Source organism: Anastrepha ludens, chromosome 6 (assembly GCF_028408465.1).
Source record: "Anastrepha ludens isolate Willacy chromosome 6, idAnaLude1.1, whole genome shotgun sequence".
Classification (NCBI taxonomy): Eukaryota; Metazoa; Arthropoda; class Insecta; order Diptera; family Tephritidae; genus Anastrepha; species Anastrepha ludens.
The window spans coordinates 32,808,834-32,829,459 of record NC_071502.1 but is presented as its reverse complement, the minus strand read 5'-3'; the positions used below and the strand labels follow the sequence as shown (position 1 = coordinate 32,829,459).

Genomic DNA, 20,626 nt, shown 5'->3' with positions numbered 1-20,626 from the left:
TCGGACATGGCAGATAACATCAGCTTAGTCGATCTGCAGCCTTTCTCAGCCTGTCAAGCTCCCTTGTTGGTTGTAGTTACCCATTTGCTAACCGTGGCTTTGATGGCCGCAGAAGGGAGTGGTAACACGGCTAGCGAAGAAGTCAAAGGTCTCGTTACCTACGATACCCACGTGTTCCGGGACTCATGTTAGCATCAGGCTATTACCGACATAGTTCAGCCTGGATTTACAGGACTCGACTACCCCTGTTGTGGTTGGGGGGCTGTTTAAGGCCATGAGCGCAGCTTGGCTATCGCTGCAGACACATATAAATCTGCCCGTCCATCTGTTATCCTTAACAAAGTTCATCGCTTCTTGGACTGCATACACCCCCGCTTGAAACACAAATGCATGCATTCCAGAGCAAAGTGCAATTTTGTTCCGCTGGATTCCACGTAGACCCCAGAGCCGGAGTCATGCTCGGTCCTGGAGCCATCCGTAAAATGCGAAAACAGTGTTTGCCGGGCTCATTTTCAGAGTTTGACCACAATTGAGCCTCTGGTAGCACAACACTGTATCTCTTGTCAAGTACGACTCTTGATGGCATGGAGTCAAGGGGCATGGAGAGAATCGTTGGAACGAAGTCCATGCCTTCTCTGTTTTCGAACGCCGGACAGGGGCCATACCAGTTACCATTGTGTTTCAGCCTGTAGATGACCTTCAAGACCTTTCCTGGGATGAAAGTATTAAGTGGGGATAGCCTAATCAAAGCATCTAATGCTGGGCCTGAAGTAGTCGGAAAAGCTCCGGGGCAACAGATGGCCACAGTGCGTTGTAGTCTCGATTAGGTCCTCCTGACTCCCACGAGAGAGAGTTTACTCGTCCAGACCGTGTAGATCCATAAGACCTTGTTAGGAGGAATACCCCACGTTTTCCCAAAAACACATTTGCTTTGCCAGATAGCTGTCAGTGCTTTGGATGTCTTTTTTTCAACGTGTGATTTCCATAGGAGCTTACTATCGAGGATTACTCCAAAACATTTGATTTCTTTGGATAGCTGGACTGTGACTCCTTTTAGCTTAGGCAGAACGAGTCCATCAAGCTTCTTCCTTCTGGTAAAGAGGACAATGCCAGTTTTGGTGGGGTTTGCCGATAGCCCATTCGCACAGCACCAAGTGTCAATCATATCCAGAAAATTTCTGCACTTTTCTACAGATGTTCATAAGCGATGGGCCCGTTAACAAACAGGCAACGTCGTCCGCATATGCTTGTGTGTAGACTCCAGTATCATTTAAGGTCGTGGGTAGGGGATCGATCACCATGCACCAGAGCAATGGAGATAGCATACCACCTTGGGGGCAGCTTCTATTAACCCCGGACGACACCAGCAGATCCTCCTTCGCGCAGACCGTGACGGTCTGCACCATGTCTACTGGCAGAGCTGCACATACTGTCGAAAGTTGCATTTTCAAAAGCCCCCTCTATATCCAAAAAGATACCTATAGCGTAGTCCCTCCTGTCGATGGCCTGCTCTATCCTAGCAACAAGGTTTTGCAGGGCCGACTCGCAGGATTTTCTGCTTTGATAGGAATGCTAAAATGGAGAGAGTGGGTGAACCTTCAGTGACCTCTAACGCATATGCAACTCCACTAGCAACTCGGAGTCGACTTAAAACAACATCTAGACGCACTCCACAAATAGGAGGAGGAGCTCGGCCAAATGCCTAAAGAGAAGTGTACGCTGCAATTATTTGTTTATTTTTATTTAAATGATAAGAACGAAAGGAGTTACGGAAGATTCGCTGCAGAAGTTAAAGCTGCAATTGGCGGCACCCGACAAATTCAGTATTGTATTTTGGCAGCAGCGAAATTTCGTTATAAAATACAGGTGCTCCTCTTCTTGAACAAGTTCATCCGCGGAAAATATTAGCCCCAGCTGTATTGGTTAACTTTGGAGCCTACTCAGCTTCCCAATATTTGTTTTACGAAATTTTCTTTAAAATTTCGGTCAGAGCTCTTTGTAGTTCGGAGTTTTGATCTATGTTGGTCACTCAAAATCGCTTTATGCTCGAAGTGCTTTTATTACTACAGCCTTAATTGAGTTCAATAAAGCCTCTAAATTTGTTAAAATGGATTTTTCATGTTCAAAACATCGCCTGTTGAAAGTTTTGAATTTTTCTTATAAATAATTTATTAGGAATTTCTTTTCTTTTTAATGCCTGCTAACCTTAAAATATGTGTGCTTAACCTATAAGAATCTGTGATATTCATTGCCTTAGGAGATAAATAAATAAACAAATCTGACTTATCATTCGACAGGCTCACAGAATATTTACTAAGTAGCCTGAATATTTTTAAGGCATAAAGGGCCCACAACAGTCGATATAAACGTATAAATCTAAAATGGGTGCGTTACTGATTTGTTATTTGCTTGGTCAAGCTCTTCCTCCAATTTGTTTTCATGGCGGAGGTTTGCCATTGCCTTCTGAGGAGCGGTCACTACTCCTATTAGAAGTGACTTTTTTCTGTCATTTAAACTTTCATGCACAAACCCGTAAAAACCGTCGTATGAGGTCAAATTTCAGTTGCAATGTGGCGCTGGAATCCAAACTGAGAGGCAGATATGTAGCCGGTTTGCTTCAATTTTTAAGCCACTTGGATATTGTTAACGAAAAATCTGAAATTTATATATACATAAGTACATAATTTATTGAAAATTCTCGCCCTTAATGTTGAGTTTTTGATATCGATGGCTGGTCAGAGACAATAGTTGTGCAAGCTATCTCACGAAACTTTAACACACACCTTTTTGATCAAGACTTTTCAAGCAAGCCATTGTTGGCTTGCAATGCATCACTGGAGGGCGCAAGAAAGTAACTACCACCAGATGCCAATGCATTAGCGGTGGACTCATTTCTGATCGCAACAATTTTGATTCTACCTTTACAGTGGAAAGCTTATAAGAAAATTTTTAAATTTATATTAAATGAGAGCATATTTTATTTCATAGGAAACCAAACATTTTCTCCATAGTCCTTAAAGCAAAATTAGCAAAAACTAATCAGTTACAATTTATACTATAATAAAAACAGTGCACTTTCATTTTTCGAATATAAATTTCGCCCAGTTGCCCATAAAGGTAAAATTAATTAACTAAGTTTTAAGTATAGGTTACTAGGTTATAGGAGAAACGATGAAATGTTCAATGAAAAAGGTTTTCAATGCTATTCATAACGCACCCAAGGTTGAAATTTGAGAAAGAAAATGTAAAATTCTGGGAAGGGAAAACAAAAACTCCTACATTACAGACAAATTAAGCCTTCCTTGCCATCGAACGAGCTTAAAACAGAATTAAATTTGCAAGTTAAAAGTTAGATAATTCATTACAGGTGGGTAGCAGCCAGATTAACAGCAAGACCACCCAGAAAAGCACCGTTCTAGAGTTTAAAGAACGAAACAAAAAGGCCTCAATTTGCAAGAAAACAACTCATTCGAAACTGGAAAAATGTGCTATGGGCGGATTGAGGCAAAAAACAAAAAAAAATTGGATCTGCGAAAAACAATTGCTCCCAGACCCACAAGTAAAGCATTTGATTCCAGATATATGAAAAAATAGATGACAAATAAATAATGGTGAGGATATGCTCTTCGTAGGATGGAGTACGTCCAATATTTTCAATAAAAGATAAAATGTATGCGATGGACTATGTGAGATTATTGGTTATGCTTCCCTATACATAACTCCTAAGATAAAAAACGCCCATAAGATGAGAGTTTACGCAGGATAACAATCGTAAGCAGTCTTTAAATTAAGCAAAAGAGTGATTACAAGAATGTGAATGTTTAAGAATGGCCGTCGCAGTCTCCTGACTTAAACCAGTCTCCAAGCCAAAAATATTCACGAAAATTGGAATAAAATTCAAACTTCTTCTTAATCTATCTAATAAATAATCCAATAACAGGTGTTATTTTGAATAGCCCGATATTTCGGTAGATGTCTCTTTTGAAGCTGTCATTTTGTGATATTTGACAAGTAAAAAATACGCCATTAATAAAAATGGAACGCTACACGCATAAACAACGCATTGAAATTATTAAATTCATAAAGATGGTGAAAATTTGGCAGAGACGGTTCGTAAAACTCGAACATTTTTTGGTCATCGTGAAGCACCTTGTTGGACCGCAATACAGAAACTGGTGAAATAATTCGAGCTGTTGGGTTACAAGTTAGTGATGTGAAGATTAAAACCCGTGCACGTCGCTCAAGAACAGCCGAAAATATTGCTGTTGTAGCCGAAAGTGTTGAAGAAACCCCAGGTTTGTCCATTCCTAGTCGTACTTTGGAATTAGGCATTCCAAAAACGTGATTACACCGTATTTTGCATAAAGGTTTGAGTCTTAAGGCTTATAAGTCCAGTTAACACAAGAACAACGTCGAGTCTTTGCTGATTGGGTCGTTTAAATGCATGAAAATTATCCGAAATTCCATCGAAAAATCATTTTGAGTGATGCGGCCTATTTCCACCTCGGTGGCTTCGTCAACAAGCAAAATTGTCGGATCTGGGGCTTAGAAAATCCAAGAGTTACTTTTGAAAAGCCTCGCTATCCTCAACGTATGACTGTTTGGTGCGGTTTATGTTTCGGCGGAGTCATTGGCCCTTACTTTTTCGAAAATGAAGCTGGAACAACAGTTATGGGGAATGGATTGCGCTATCGAGAGATGATTAACGATTTTTTATGGCCGGAATTGGATGGTATTCATCTGCACAATGCTTATTTTCAATAAGACGGCGCTACGTGCCACACAAGCAACGAAAACATTAATCTTTTATCAAAATAACACCTCTTATTGGAAAAACCTTTTATTTCTATGTTAAGAAGTCATAAAACAAGCAGGAGGTGCTACGAATTCTCCAAGCAGCATTTTTTTTTTAAATCGCCTTTAAAACGTCGCGGAATACAGCAGATCACGTTTTTTTTCTCTTCGAATGCATTCTCTATCACTCGAACAATCCTATGGACTTCATCAATAGCCGAAAGTTTTATGCGGAATCCAAATTAGCGATGGGATGGGTCGGTATGACGTTTCTTCGTATGCTGATTTGCCTGACTTGTAGAACATTATGACTTTTGTCATTTTCCAATAAATTTAATGGTAATTCAGCTAAAATGTGGCGTTTATTATGCGCGTTTAGAGCTCAATAGTTTTCTTTGACAGTTGCTTTAAAATGCCCGCAGGAATTTCATTTACAGTTTTACGTTTGTTAAGGTGTTCCTACTTTGAAGTTAGCAAGCCTTATGGAGTAAATGTGTCCGCTAGATAATTCGCGAATACATCAGGTTGTTGACTATTAGTCTTTGCCCACTTATTTTCCCGTGGCTTGATTAGTGCACTCTGCACTGATGGTTGTTTTAGTTTTTTTGCTGCATTTCCATGAGGAGTAATTTGTGCTTTGCTCATTTGTTAGTTCTTGTAACTATTTAAATACAGATTTGTTCTTTTTACTTAATTTTGTTGCTTAGCGTTTTTGAAAAATCATTCAATTGAGTTTTGCCAAGAGGTGATCTTGTCTGATGCCATCATCGACGCAATAATATTATCTTTATCGGATATGTACACACTGAAGTATTTTTAAAACTGTATAAATTTAATTTAAATTTCACTTTAAACCAAAAACTATGTTTCAAACCCATTTATTTATTATTTATTATATGAGCCGTTTTCTTTGAAAGTGGTGGAAGTCCATTTTGACAAAAATTAGTTAATGATAAAAACAATGAAAATTTTAAAAGATTTTTTTGGAAAAAGTATATAAATAAAAAGTTGATAGTAAATTACATCAATTTTTATCATTAACTAATCTTTTATCAAAATGAACTTACACCACTTTCTCGAGTTAAGTTGTTGCAAAATTAATAAATATCTAAATTCCAGTACTAGTCTCGATATCGCGGAAATATAATAACGGCATCCCGATTTCGGGACCGTAAAAATTGAAAAATTGATAAATGAGCCGATTTGTTGCATAATTAATGAATATCTAAATTCTGATACTAGTCCCGATATCCCGAAATTATAATAAGGGGATCCCGAAAATCGCGGAATTGTAAAAATCTAAAAAATTTAGAAGTGAGATTGTGAAAAAATTAAGATTTTTCCAAAATTTATTAATATCTAAATTCCGGTACTAGTCCCGATATCCCGAAATTATAATAAGGAGATCCCGAAAATCCTGGAATCATAAAAATCGAAAAAATTTAGAAGTGAGCCTATTTGCTGCAACATTTATTAATGTCTAAGTTCCGGTACTACTCCCGATATCCCGACATTATAATAACGAGATCCCGAAAATCCTGGCATCATAAAAATCGAAAAATTTGACTACTATACAACCATCAAGTGAGCCAATTTGCTTTGCACAGATGTACTTATGCTGATATTTCACATCTCAAACGCAAAAGACTGGCATAAAATTCAAATGAAGCCGGTACTTGAGCCACCCTGTTTGCTCTGTGAATGAACTGAGTGTCAAAAGCTTCAAAAATGCTCACATTTTGGAGATTTGAATTGCACGAAAAGTACGAGCTGGTGTACACGAAATCTGCATGCCACAAAAGCACCCGCAGGCACAGTAAAATAACCAAATGCAAAAATTCCATCTGCTTGTGCATACAGCCAACTCGTACGTGTACACAGAACTGGGAGATGCCAATTTGTGTGCAATTTAAAGCGGTAGTGTGGCCGATACTTAAACACTTTCATAAATTTTGTATGCATTTCGACTTAAGAAAACTTTGCAGGGATGTTTCGAAAAATTCAGAATAGTTTGTAAGCAAATCACTTGCATTTGTTGTTGCATGTACTTACAAGCACTCTGGTTCTATGCAAGTTTCTTGCATATTAAATTGCGGAATATCAATGGGACTATGTATAAGTAAACACATTCATACATACATACATGAAATTTCAAATGTTGACCTCCAATAACGTCGTTTAGTCTCCACAGTTGAGAGTTTAATGTTTTCTTTACGCAGTGGGAGCACATGACCGTGCACGCCCCAACTGGCTTAACGTTATGTCAATTTCACTTCAACAAACTACGTAATAAATAAATACATAGTAAGTACACACTTATGGTGTGTATGTTTGTATGTATAAGTACACATTCACATGCATGCCCGTGTGTGTAAGATGTTGTGAAAAAGTCAAGAAGTCATTAAATTGTACGAACACTCACTGGGGATTTTCAAGACTGTAACGATACGAATGTCGTTAGCTTTCTTTGCGCCACCACTTAAGACTCAAATAGTGACTTTGTGCAACAGCAACTAACTAGCAAATGTTGCAACATTTATAAGCATACAACCTACGTTTTTGTTGCACGATTGCAAAAGTACCATTTAAATATGGAAAAAACATAGCGCAACATTTTGTGGCTCAAGTGGAAAGTGCGTTGGAGCGGAAATTTTGCACTCTGAAAACAATTAGACTAAATAAAGCAAATGCTTGGATAACCTTTAGTTACTCGAGTTCAGCAGCTTCAGTTGGCAATTTTTACGCACATACATACAAATATTTATATATTTATTTTATTTTAATAATCTACAGCACAAAACACCTTTCAGACTAGACGAAAATGTAAAGAAAAGCAAACCAAATTTGGCAAGTTTAAAAAAAAACCACACGTAAAATTCAGAAAACTGCATGAAATTTTTATTTAAATCGATAGTACAGTCCATATTATTTAATGTTTGAAGATTATTTCATGCAAATGTTGACCGCGACTGCGCTTCAAATGGTCCATCCGCTTAGTCCAATTTTGGCATACTCTTTCCAATGTTTCGGCCGGTATCTCACATATAAATGCTTTCATGTTGTCTTCCAATGCGTTAATTGAAGCAGGCTTGACAGGACCCGAACGAGAAATAAAATGTTCACCGAACTCGCCTCTCAACAAGTCCATTGTTACGCGTGTTGTGTGGCATGTGGCACCGTCTTGCTGAAGCCACACGTCATGCAAGTCAAGCTCTTGCATTTTGGGCAAAAAAAAAGTTGGATATCATTTCACGGTAACGCTCACCATTCACAGTTACGTTACGATTCGCAGCATCTTTGAAGAAGTACGGCCCAATGATACCTCCAGCCTGGAGGATACATTGGTAGCTTTTGCAATTCTTCTGGCTGATCTTCACTCCAAAATCGATAATTCTGCTTATTTACATACCCAGTGATCCAAAAATGAGCTTCGTCGCTGAACACAATTATTCGATGAAAAAGTGGATCTTCGGCCAACTTTTCAACGCATTTTTATAATAAAATTCAATGATTTGCAAGCCTTGTTCCTTTGTAGGACGATTCGTGGTTAAATTATAGACCAAACTGAAGATGTTTGACAGTGAAACAAAACAGGAAACGTGCGTCAGCTGTTTAAACCAACTGTTTAAAAAGATAATAGCTAAAAAATCATCCGTCATAATATAACAATACATGCATATTAGGCCGGGTCGATTTGTGGGGAGGCAAAAAAATCGCTCATTGCTCTGTGAAAATCATATTCTAGGGATCAAAATAAGAAACTTTGCTGAAGGAACCATACCTCTAAAACGAATTCTGATATCCCCCAATTTGGGTCGAACTTTTTAGTTTCTTTTCTCATGTAAAGGCCAAAAATGGTGATATTTTGAAATGATTGTATGGAGAACCCCCCAGGGGAGTTCCAGGGGGTGTGCCACTGGCATGGGTGGATCGGCCGTCCAAAGTTAGTGGGGGTCGGTCATACATTTGGACTCGATTGGAGCACTCTAAATGGGCCAAAGTGGGATTTTTCGTTCGACCCAAATTGGGGGACATCAGAATTCGTTTTAGAGGTATGGTTCCTTCGGCAAAGCTTCTTATTTTGATCCCTAGAATACGATTTTTATAGAGCAATGAGCGATTTTTAAATCGACCCGCCCTAATGCATATATACGTTATATCAAAAAAGTACCAGATATTGTTCAATAAAACGCAAAATCAAAATCAAAATCATCAAAATTGATTTTGTCGCTTCAAAATGGGCTCCATTCGAAACAATACACAAATGCCTACGCTTAGCCCAGTTACCAAAGCACCTTTTGAGCGCGTTTGAAGAGATCTTCTTCAGCTCCTTCAGCGAACTCTCCTTGATGGCCTCTATCGACTCAAAGCGGCGTCCGCAGAGTGGCAATTTAAGTTTTGGGAAAAGGAAAAAGCCACAGGGGGCTAAATCCGAAAAATACGGTGGTTGTTCGATGATATTTGTTGAGTTTTTGGTCAGAAACGTGTTCATAATATGAGTCTTGTGAGACGATGCGTTAACATGGTGTAAGATCCATGAGTTTTCTTTCCACAAATTGGGCCATTTCCTACACCCATTCACTCTCAAACGTCGCATAACTTAAAAATAATATTCTTTATTTACCACAGAACCATTTGCAACGAATTCCTAGTGCACAGAACCAAGATAATCAAAGAAAACGAGTAGCATGACTTTCACTTTTAGCCGACTTTAACGTGGTTTTTTGGGTTTCGGCTCATGTGAATAGCGCCATTCAGCCGCCTGTTGACTGGTTTGCATGTCAAACTTATATGCCCACGTCTGATCACCTGATATGATGCGCTGGATAAACGTTGGGTCCGAAATCACTTGCTCAACCATGTCTTCAGCCACCTTCTTTCGATGAATTTTTAGAAAGAAATTCAACTCCCTTGGAACGAGTCAAGCATCCACGTGTTTCATGGCCAATTGATGGTGTAAAATGTTGCGAATTGATTCGTGAGGCATGTTAAGGTCACGAGCTACCTCCCTCAAACTTAAATGATGGTTTTCCAGAATCATTTCCTTAACTTTGTTCAAACCACAAAATTTAAGACAAATTCTTTGTTTGATATTTTTATCCATAGTGAAAATCTCAGCGCACACCTGCGGATGACTGATATAATTAAATGCTAAAAACAAACTAATTGCCAGATCACGCTCAAACTCGGCGACACTATAGAGGACAGTTGTACCAACATTCCAACAAAAAAAAATATACACATGTATATAACGCGCGCTTTTTAAATGAAAAATTCCCGATATTTTTTTGACAGAATGTATACAACACCTAGCAAGGCGAATCTATTAAAGGTGGTATCGGTGAATCAGCTGATTTGGTATTTTCTTTCGCCGTGTCTATCTGGCTGTCAGCAGAGAATGAAACAAGCCGAATTCATTCTTTGGTTGCAACTTTGTCGTGAAAACCAAACGTACAAAACATTGTTGTTGGTCTAGTGCCACCACCTTTACTGAGCGCTCCTTGATATCAAGTAACTAAATTTAAATTTTTTACAAAATTAGGGTTAGCTAAGACGAAATAAAGCATTCTGGTATTGGATAATAAATTATATTCTCGAAGTGCGCGAGTATTAGGCACATTATTCCTAAATTCAGTCTTAATGTTTACCCCATAAAAAGGTTAAGTATTGCAAAGACTTCTTTACGGAACATTAAAGCTTATCCGCTCAAGTAGATCTGAACAGTCGGCAATGCCATTAACAACACTGAAAATAGACGAAAGTGAAAGGACTGTCCTTCTCTTTTCTAAAGATTCTAAATTAATTAACTTTAGCTGAGAAATAGGGGATGGAACAGGAGAGTCAGATCGTAGGGAACGTAGTGTCTGCTTAAGAAAATTTTTTTGAATGCGCTGTATTATATAATATTTAGCGAAAGTTGGTCGTAAGCTCTCCAAATGAGAACGAACCAGTGCCGTACACAGCAATTTGTAGGTATACGGACCAGCAAATTCAGATGCATTGCGGCGAATGAAGCCTAGAAACGAATACGATTTTGAAAGAAAAGAAATTAATGTAACCACTGAAGGAAAATTTCGGGTCGAATGAAACTCCAAAACCCTTAAACTCTGTTACACTTTAAAGTAAAGTCAAATGAAACTCCAAAACCCTTAAACTCTGTTACACTTTAAAGTACTTTATTAGAAATGGTTGAAAATGTACCGACGACTCGAAAATGTTAAATGAACGCATTTTTTAATATTCAAAGACAGACGCGACGTCTCGCACCAACGATGAAGATTGTTCAAGTCGGGTTGAAGCTTCTGAGCATCCATTGAGCCTTTAACAGATGAGAAAATTTAAAAAAAAGTATTTGAAAATTTCAAAATCAAAAATGTTATTACTATTACTTTCCATAGTAAGAAGCCCTCATTAAAAGCTTGCATGGATATTATAAATTTCCTCTGCGAAGCCATCTTAGCTTAAAAACCATAATACCACGTAATTACAAAGGTATGAGTGTGTTGGGCATCTTGATGTTGCCCTCCAGTTGGCATTTTTCAAGATTCCTAGCGCATTTCCATTAAACGCCTATTGGACGCCACAAGAAATGGTAGAGAGCTGAACTATACCGTATAACAAAATTATTTCTTACTTCTTTCAAAATATCATAGTTCCATTCACAGAATGTAATTGGGAGGCCCACACAATAGTACCCATCAGACAACGTTTCCCAACCTTACCTTCAGCCGTTATCCACTTACATATTTTATGTGCTTTTAGCTAAACTACTTTTGGGATTTGATTTTGCCCGCCCTCTCAAAAAGTTGTGCAAATTTTTTTCCCTGCATCCTCATGAAATTAGAAAAAAGAGTTTATAGGAATTGTTAATCCTTAGCTGGGCGCAAAGTGGCTGTTGCTGCGTATGAACAAGATTCGTTTTAAACTCATTTCACCCGGAAAAATAATTTTACAATCCACTGCAACTAGCTTTTATTTTATTTTGCTATTTGAATAGAAAATTCGTGCCACGCCGACCTTTTTCATGTGTACGGTGTATTTCAAAATTTAATTTTGTGAACGAGGCACTCAATGAATTAAATAAGTAGATTGAATGAAAAAGTGAATGGGAAAAAGCGAATTCAACGAAAAGCGACTCAAACGATTCATGCGAGCTTCCTGCTTTTCTTATTTCTCAGATAAGGAGAGATGCATCAGTTCGCGTAATATTTGTATGTATGTGTGTACTCATATTTACTTATAAGTACTCAAGCAGCGATTCCACATGTTCCATTGAAATTGAAATTAAATATCCATACAAATACATACTTACATACAAAAGAGTTTACACATTTACACGCATAGTACTTAAATGTTTATCGGTTTGTCTAAAGGGATAAGCAACGATAGCTAAAGTGACAAGTGGCATTATTAGAGGTCTCGTTTTCTTATATATGTAAGTAGATTCAATGATCTGAAGATTAGATGTTGTGAAAAATACCTGTTTTCACATAAAATAATTATAATTTATGCAATTTACACGAAAAAAATTTTTCTAGTGAAACTTCTTAGGCGTCGATGGACGAGCGAGAGTGGAGAGTAACATTTCTAGGCCATGTAACGTTTTGGACATTTTCGTTCCGCGAGAGAGAAAAAAGATATAACGTAGAGGAAAAGAAGAGAGAGAGCTATACCTTATCTTAGATACACTTTAGGCTATTTTTCCTGAGTTTTTACTTGGGGTTCGTAATTTCTAGTGAGAAATAACTGCCTACTTTTTGGCGCTTGTATGTTTCTCATTCCATGTATTCATTTAGTAAATCCATTAAGGGGGTATTCTAGTCTAGAAATTTGAAAAAATCGAAAAAAATTTTTTTTCAAAATTTGATAGTTTAACTATTCAAAAATATCTCCCTAAAAGGATTTTTCAAAATTCGAATTATTTTCGAAGCTACAACTATTTTAGTGACGCGACAGCTGGACTGGTTTGAGCGGTCGGCGAACTTTAAACGTGTTTTTCTCGAAACTACTTCTTTCGATACGGTCGGCACGATATCTCAAGTTCTAATCAACCGATTTGCTTGAAATTTGTCATGAATATTCCTTAAATATATCTCTATCGTATGAAGCTCGAAAAACTGGAAATTTCAATTTTTTAATATGTGTAAACAATTCGAGAAAGCTTAAAAATAAGAGAAAAATCGACCTCAATTTTTTGAGTAGCCGCCATTTTATGGAACAATTTTTTTTTCCGTTTTTTCTGGTTCATACGATAATGACATTCATATTAATTAAGAATTTGTATTTTTTTTTTCAGATGACCACAAGGGTAGAAATCGTGATGACGGGGACACTGCCTTTTTCCCCCCTTCCACTTCAAGGACGCATAACTCCATGAAAATTCATTTTTTTTTTCAAATTTATTTTGTGTGCTCCTAATATATGAATAAATAAATGATAAAAAAATGTATCGTAAAAATATCAATAGCTTTTTTTTTATTCATCGTCAAAAAATGCTCGAAATTCGGGCCTCTAGACTAGAATGCCCCCTTAATACAAGATTTCTTACAGACTACACAAAACTAAGAGTATTTGTAAGACTTGTTATATACCTACATGTTTCGATACTATTTAAAAAAGTCATCAAGTGATAATTTGAACTGAAATTTAGATAACCGTAAATCAAAAGTCGAAGAACTTGAAATATGGTTAAATTCATTCAATGTTCTAATCAAAGGTGCTTTTGAGGCATAAATAGTTCTAACCCACTCTAGGACGAACAAGTCGTTATTCCGAGGATTTTTTCGAGAAATGTGAAAATCAATGCGCTCTAAGAGTAACGGCGAGTCAACTGTTCCATTTGTAATATAGAAAACAAAGCAAAGTGACCGTATATTTCTTCTACTTTGTAACGATTTTAACTTTAGTAATGCACACCTTGCATTATATGAAGGAATCGGATCAGTGGAGTTCAAAGATCACCCAACGCAAAATAAACAGCATATGGACACGATGGGTGTGGATAAATAATGGTCGCATTTTTTGTTTCTACATGAATCATATACATACATATTTATATTTTACCAAGTCTGTCTCAAAAAATTTACAAAACAAGAAAAAATTAAAAATTAAAAAAAATTAAAATTTTAATTAATTTTATCTCAAAAAAATTAACAAAAAAAAATTTAAAATTAAAACTTTAAAACAATTTAATAGATGAAAATATTAAGATTTAAAAAATTAAAATTTGAATTTTAAAGATATTTCTTCAAGGAATCAAGAATATCTCAAAAAATTAAATTTAAATTTTAAGGATATTTCGCCAAGGAACCAAGAATATTTCACTTTATAAAACTCTATGGCAAAATTTTCAACATTGAACAAATCTGAAAAATATAAAGTTTTTTCAAGGTTGTTTCAGTTTTCTGTTTATTACATTCAAGGCCACAAATAAACCAATTCTCAGAATTTTGTACAAAATTTTAAACCTTTATTTAAGAGGTGTTAACGAACAAAATGTGGTAAAAAAAATATTTCGAATATTGTAAAAAGTTAAAGAGACTTTTTGTGACTTAGTTTTCTATGAAGTAGACCTCGTAAGCGAACGAGGGTTAAAAATAAGCGTCGATTAAGTTATAAATTCCATATTTCGTATTTACTCTTTGAGACATCGAAACCTGCTTAGAAGTAAAATCGAGTATACATACTAATCACCTGCAAGCTCACCTTCTGCTTTGATTCAGCTGAATATTCCGCGCATCGCGCCATCTGGAAACGTGATGCCTCAGTGTGTTTCGCACTTCAGAGTTGAGAAAACAATAGAACAATGACACTGAAAATCCCTGTTGAACGAGGAAAAAAATGCATACATACATATAGATATATACTCCCATACACAAAGTATATAATATACAATATTTATAATACAAATGAAATCAAAGCAATCATCGAAGATTTTGAGAAAATATATAAAATGCGTAAGAAGAACCAGCACTCCGTTCACTGGCATTCATATTCGATTTATTTTCTCGACCTCTTTTCTTGTTTTCATTCTTGCTCTGCAATATTACTCATAAAGTTTCAACAAAATCCCATTCACTGCTTCTCTTGTTCGTACTATTTATTCTATTTTATTTGTATACCTGGGTACTGAGCAGCAATGCCCGCACTACAGCAAACATATGACTCATTACTCCACTTTCGCTGGGGCCAGCTAAAACCACCAGGTAGGTAATGCCGAAGAGCGGAATGAGAACCAACAAGGCCTTGGCCGCTTTGCGATATTGACGCGTTTCCACAGTGTTGGCTGATCGGAGTTTTGTTATCAACACCTGGAAAGAGATGCAAACAAACGTAGGTGCATATTTACGTATGTATGTAGATAGTATGAATAATAACAACAATAGATAAATAGCTTACAATTAATGATGGGCTAACTATTGTATTCGACAAAATCCTTTTAGACCATCAATATTTATATGCCTTGCCGCCGTAAACGACGCTTACACAAGCCTAATAAGGCAATTATAGCCAATGTCGTCTTGAGCAAAAATAAATAAAAGCATTATATAAGGCTACGATTTGGAAACCAAAGGACTTCAATAGATGGTGCGATGAAAAAATTTGACAACCAGGTTGTGCAACTACATTTTTTTAGGGACAAAAATAGAGAATTTAATCTCACGACACAACAAGTTTTGAGAGGTAAACAAAAAAGTGGACTCTGGCCGGTGGCTAAATGAGAATGAGTGTAGTTTTAAATTACTTTTAAAGTGAATGTAATAATAAGTCTCAAATTTAATAAGAATTACTAAGCAACCAAATTTCAAGTAGTTCATTTCAATATTTTCATTTGCTATTAATAAACATATATTGGTTTTTCATGCGGCAATGGAAAGACCAGCGCCACACCTCCACTTTGCACACTCTGAATAGTCACAAACAAGAAATGATCTACTCTATTCCTAGCCACACCTTCGACAGACTCTTCAAGACGAGCATACCGTCAAGAAGAGAGTGGCAGACACCAAAGCCATGGAGAAGGGGCGGATTAGATTTTTTTGCAGTTGGTTCTAAGCTAGACGATAATGTTGATATGGAGTATTTTCGAAGGAATGAAGACTTGGACTACCCGTCAACCACCAGGCTACTGCAGCGTCTGCCAGGCAGAAGTTCTAACTACAAAAGAAGTGGCTACGTATCTAAATACGCAGTAACAATAACCGGATGCCGGATAGCCAGTCGGCCATTAAATCAATAAATGCAGCAACCCTAAGATCAAAGGTTGCACAGGAATACCGAGCAGCCCTAAATGATATTAGTGTCGTATTCCAGGCTAGCACAGAGATATTGAGGAAGATTGTAAAGCCGAAGAGCTAACCAGGAAAGGTACTGCTCTTCAGCTGTTCAGTGATAAAAGCACTATTGGGATACCTATGGTCCTATGGCCACGATTAAACTAATAATCAAAAAGAACATTATCCAAGAGACCAATAGGTCATAGAAAGATGAAGACACATTCGAAATAGCCTAGCTACTGCGGCCGCAAATAAATACGAAAAAGGCGTAGGTAATCCGTAGCGTTTCAAGAAAGGATATCTCGAAGGTGGTGGTTTGTATAACCGGTCATGGGTTATTTGGCAGACATTCCTTGAGATTAGGAGTTTTCTGCCATGTATATTGTAGAAGTTGTAGAGATGGGAAATAGGAAGAAACAGTTTAGCCCTTCCTTTGCCATTGTCAAGCCTTAGCTAAAATCGAAGCAGGTTTTCTGGGCACATAAATTTTCAATTCTCTTACGGAGCAGTCTGGTGTGGGGATGATACCAATCCTGCGCTTCATAAGAGCCACAAAATGGTTTTACGAAGAAAAATAAATGAGGCTCTCGAGTCGAGCAGTGGCATCACAACGCTCCTGTTAGGCCTAACCTAACCTAATGTGGCAGTCTACGTTTGAAATCAAGCGACCCCAAATTCCCTGTGTAAAATTTTGACAACCAAATAATCCTTAACCTATTTATATTTACGGCATAAGCTAATGACTTGGCTGTTATCATCTCAGGTAGGTGTCCACAAACGATGAGGAAATTACTTACAAGGACGCTTAGAGAGATCTAAAAGTGGACGGAATTGGTAGGATTGGAGATGGATTTACTTCTAAGACAGACTTCGTAATCTTCAGAAGGAATTGTAAGAATCCAAACTGGTCATCTTCGAGGTTGGAGGAGTTGAGTTGATACCAAAAAAAGTGACTAAATACCTAGATAGTGCTGTGGATAGCAAAGTTCCATGGAGATTAAGTGTGGAAGAAAGCGCAAAGAAAGTTTCTAATGCCGTTTACGCATGCAGAAGAATATTGGGGCGTATCTTCTGACTCACATATTGGATACACTCGTACATGGCGGTCATTAGACCAATAATACTCTATAGTTCAACAGTATGGTGGTCGGCGTGTGATAAAGTGACTTACGTCAAAAGATTGGAAAGTGTGCAAAGGATAGCAGAAATATATGTAACCGTCTCTATGAGCACAACTCTAACACAGCTCTCTACTGGCATTCAATCAAATTAGTATTAAGAAACTCAGCCAAAAGATCTGCTCTAAGACTGAATGTGTCAAAACAATTTTAACAGAGGCTTTCTGGTCACAGCAACATTCTGGATTCAAACAGAAGGTCCGACTACGTATTTCCACAAGTTGAATTTGGCAAAAAGCCTAGCGTCATTACAGAGCAATTTTTTTCTCAGGAAAGTGCAGATCAGATGGAACTCCATTTCTTCATGTGCTATTTCGAAAACCCTTTGGCCACAGTACAATATACGGAGGACTCAGAAATTCCTTTAGACTTCTCGCAATTCAATTTCCAAACTCCTAGCCGTGTTTACCGGTCATTGGACGATCGGCACACACGCGGAAAAGCTAGGGTTAGGGATTGAGCACATCAGACATATACCCATCACACTCGTTTCTGAAAACGGTACTCAATGAGGAATTAGCTCTGAAAACGCAGTTGATATGGGAATCCTCAATTTAGTACAAAACAGCCAAAATTATTCAAAGAACTTGGAACTTTGAACTTTGTTTCATCAATTTCTAGAAAAGACTGCAAAATATTGGCTGGGGTACTGACGGGAGACTGTCTCACTCCCATCATTCAGACAAAATAGGATTAGTCCAGAGCGATGCGTGTAACTCGTACAATGAAGCGAATGCTAGGAGTACTCTAACATATCTACTTTGCCATTGTCCTCCTTTTCGTGGGACTCGACAATTGCACCTAGGATCAACATATTTTTCATCCTCGAAGGATATTGCTGGCAATAGGCTGCACAGGTTGTTAAAACTCCCGAAGAGGTGCATTAAGGATTACATAAAATAATATCTTCGCCTTCAAATACAAAGCACCGGCAACACAAGGGGCCCAGAGGTCTAAGTGAAATCTTTTTACTGATCAGCCAGCACTAACTAACTTAACCTTTGCGTTTTATATTGAGAAATTAAATACAGCAAAATAAATAAAATTATGCGTACTCTATTTTACCTATTCCGCAAAATGCCATATTATGAAATAAAGCACACTTCACAAAAAAATCGTATCTGCATCAAATAAGGTGTGAGTTACTGTACGTGTGTTTGGTACAATGTTCAGAGTGGGTGCTCATCGTCGTTTCAACTTTTTCACTTGTTACGTATGTGTGTCCACATACATACACATGCATATAAAAAAATCCCATTTTGTTTTTAAACATTTCCACACATAATAAGCACGTAGATGTTCGCTGGAAAAACCATTCATTTTCTGTTCACATTTAAGGGGAGCATTTTATTGCTCTAAGTGTGGATAATTGCTGTGCACACTCGCAGTCACATACATACACAAATAAGTGTACATAATTTAATTTTCTCATTAAGGCAGTACACAAAAAATGACATGACTATAAATTTTTATTCGTGCAATGAACTGTAGCTGAGCAATAAGGCAGCAGTGATGTGCTAAGAAAATATGTTCGCTTTCATAGTTTATTCTTAGAACAGACAAATTTTATTCTCACACACATACATATGCATTTATTTGAGTCCGTTGGAGTCGCAACACTTACCCACATTATTCTGAGTAGAAATATTAAATTCATAATCAGCACCGCACATACAGGACCCTGAAAAATCCAATCCACATAGGTTTCCTGCATCCAAGGGCAGCCAATATCGAACTATTGAAACCGCAGATGTTTGAGAAGGAAAGGAGAACATTAAAAAAAAGCACGAAACGGAAGTAGAGAAATATTTAAGTATTAGGTATTTGTTGCAATAAATTTTCAAAATCAATAAGAAAGTTCGTACCTGCTCCACATCATAGGATATCGTAAGTCCTTTGGCAATCGCCCAACTGACAACGAATGCTGCGGGACCACCTGCGGTAAAAATATTCAAATGTGAAAACATTAATTTATATGCATATATGTATGTGTGTATGTAATTATGTGCGTATGTATGTATGTATGTATGTATGTATGTATGTATGTATGTATATATTCTGGAGGAAGATATATGCGTTTACACCTAAAATTCGTGAATATTTTACGACCGGAAAAGGAAATGTTAAATTTTGGTTATTTGGTTATTTTGGAATTTATGCGTATTCCTTTCTTAGTCTAGTTGCTACCCATATGCGGCTGATATAAAATTTCCGACGCACTTTTTGTTTTCTTAACATTGGCTTCACAAGCCAAGTTTAGACTGAACTTAAGTCAATGAAGTATAGAAATTACTATTACTAGCACTCGTCCTGCATTTCGCAAAGAAACCGGGTGATGATGTACCCATTGAATCGATGGTGAATGCATGCAGAGAGTCGTCAAATTTAAATAATTAGGTCCCTTCATCAGCAGTAACTCTGACTCTTGTGTGCCAATAAATGGCCGAGTAAGCGCGGAAAATAAAGCATTTTTTGCACACATAAAATTCGAGTCTCGAGCTCAAAAGATGGCAATGTACGATATAAAGCGCTTGTACGACCCATACTAAAATACAGCAGCGGGACATGGGTACTTAAAAACATACTGAGATGTGCAAGTAAGATACTGCGAACAATGTATGTATGGTCCCATCCGGCGAGATGGCGGAACATATTGGATAAGATGCAATTACGAGCTCCACGAATTGATACGCATTCCGGACACACAATACGCTTTATAAAAAGTGAACGCATCAGATGGCTGGGGCACATGTACAGAATTCCCAACAGGGGGGAGCTACCAGTTTAGCGCTCCATATACAACCAATTAGAAGGAAAGATCGAGGGAGACCAAACAAACGTTGGATTGATGAGGTTACTGCCAACCTGCGCAAAATAGGAATCACAAACTGGAAAGGCGTACTAGAAGATCGAGCGGAGTGAAGAACCGTTGTTGTGGAGTAAATGGTCTGCACAAAACTATAGTGCTAATGATGATGGTGACGATGAGCACTCGTCCTCAGCTTAAAATTACTTTAATACGCACATAGTGACCTAAAGGTTGAAGAACCCGAAAACTGGCTGTCCGCAAAAACACCAAAAGAGTCGTCCATAAACTTTGGAGTTTTTAAAAGATTTCGGAACCTGGGCGACCTTTTAAGAGGTGAGGGATGTCGGATGTCAGAGCAGGCTAATAATGTGGACGAAATATTTTTCCATCTGCTTGAATTGTGTTTTCAGCGGAAGTAAATAGAGAAAACGAGTAACTGAATTGCCAAGTGTGGGTTACGGCATTAGCGTTCAAGTAACATACCATATCGAAATCTGTCAAAAATTTTCGGGAATTCATTAAAAAAAAAGTACATTACACCGCCTTCAAAGTAGCCTCCTTCCAAGAAT

At 37.4% G+C, this 20,626-nt stretch overlaps 1 protein-coding gene across 1 annotated transcript in view; it reads right to left on the bottom strand.

The window, feature by feature from the left end:
- Positions 1–20,626, bottom strand: part of LOC128866252 (diuretic hormone receptor) — a 106,756-nt gene that overhangs the window by 5,414 nt on the left and 80,716 nt on the right. Inside the window, exons 7-10 of the mRNA XM_054106836.1 lie at positions 19,114–19,184; positions 18,873–18,983; positions 14,916–15,104; positions 14,500–14,615 (exon numbers count right to left, since the gene is read on the bottom strand). Of these exons, the coding sequence (XP_053962811.1) occupies positions 14,500–14,615; positions 14,916–15,104; positions 18,873–18,983; positions 19,114–19,184 (487 nt within the window). The remainder of the gene's footprint in view (positions 1–14,499; positions 14,616–14,915; positions 15,105–18,872; positions 18,984–19,113; positions 19,185–20,626) is intronic.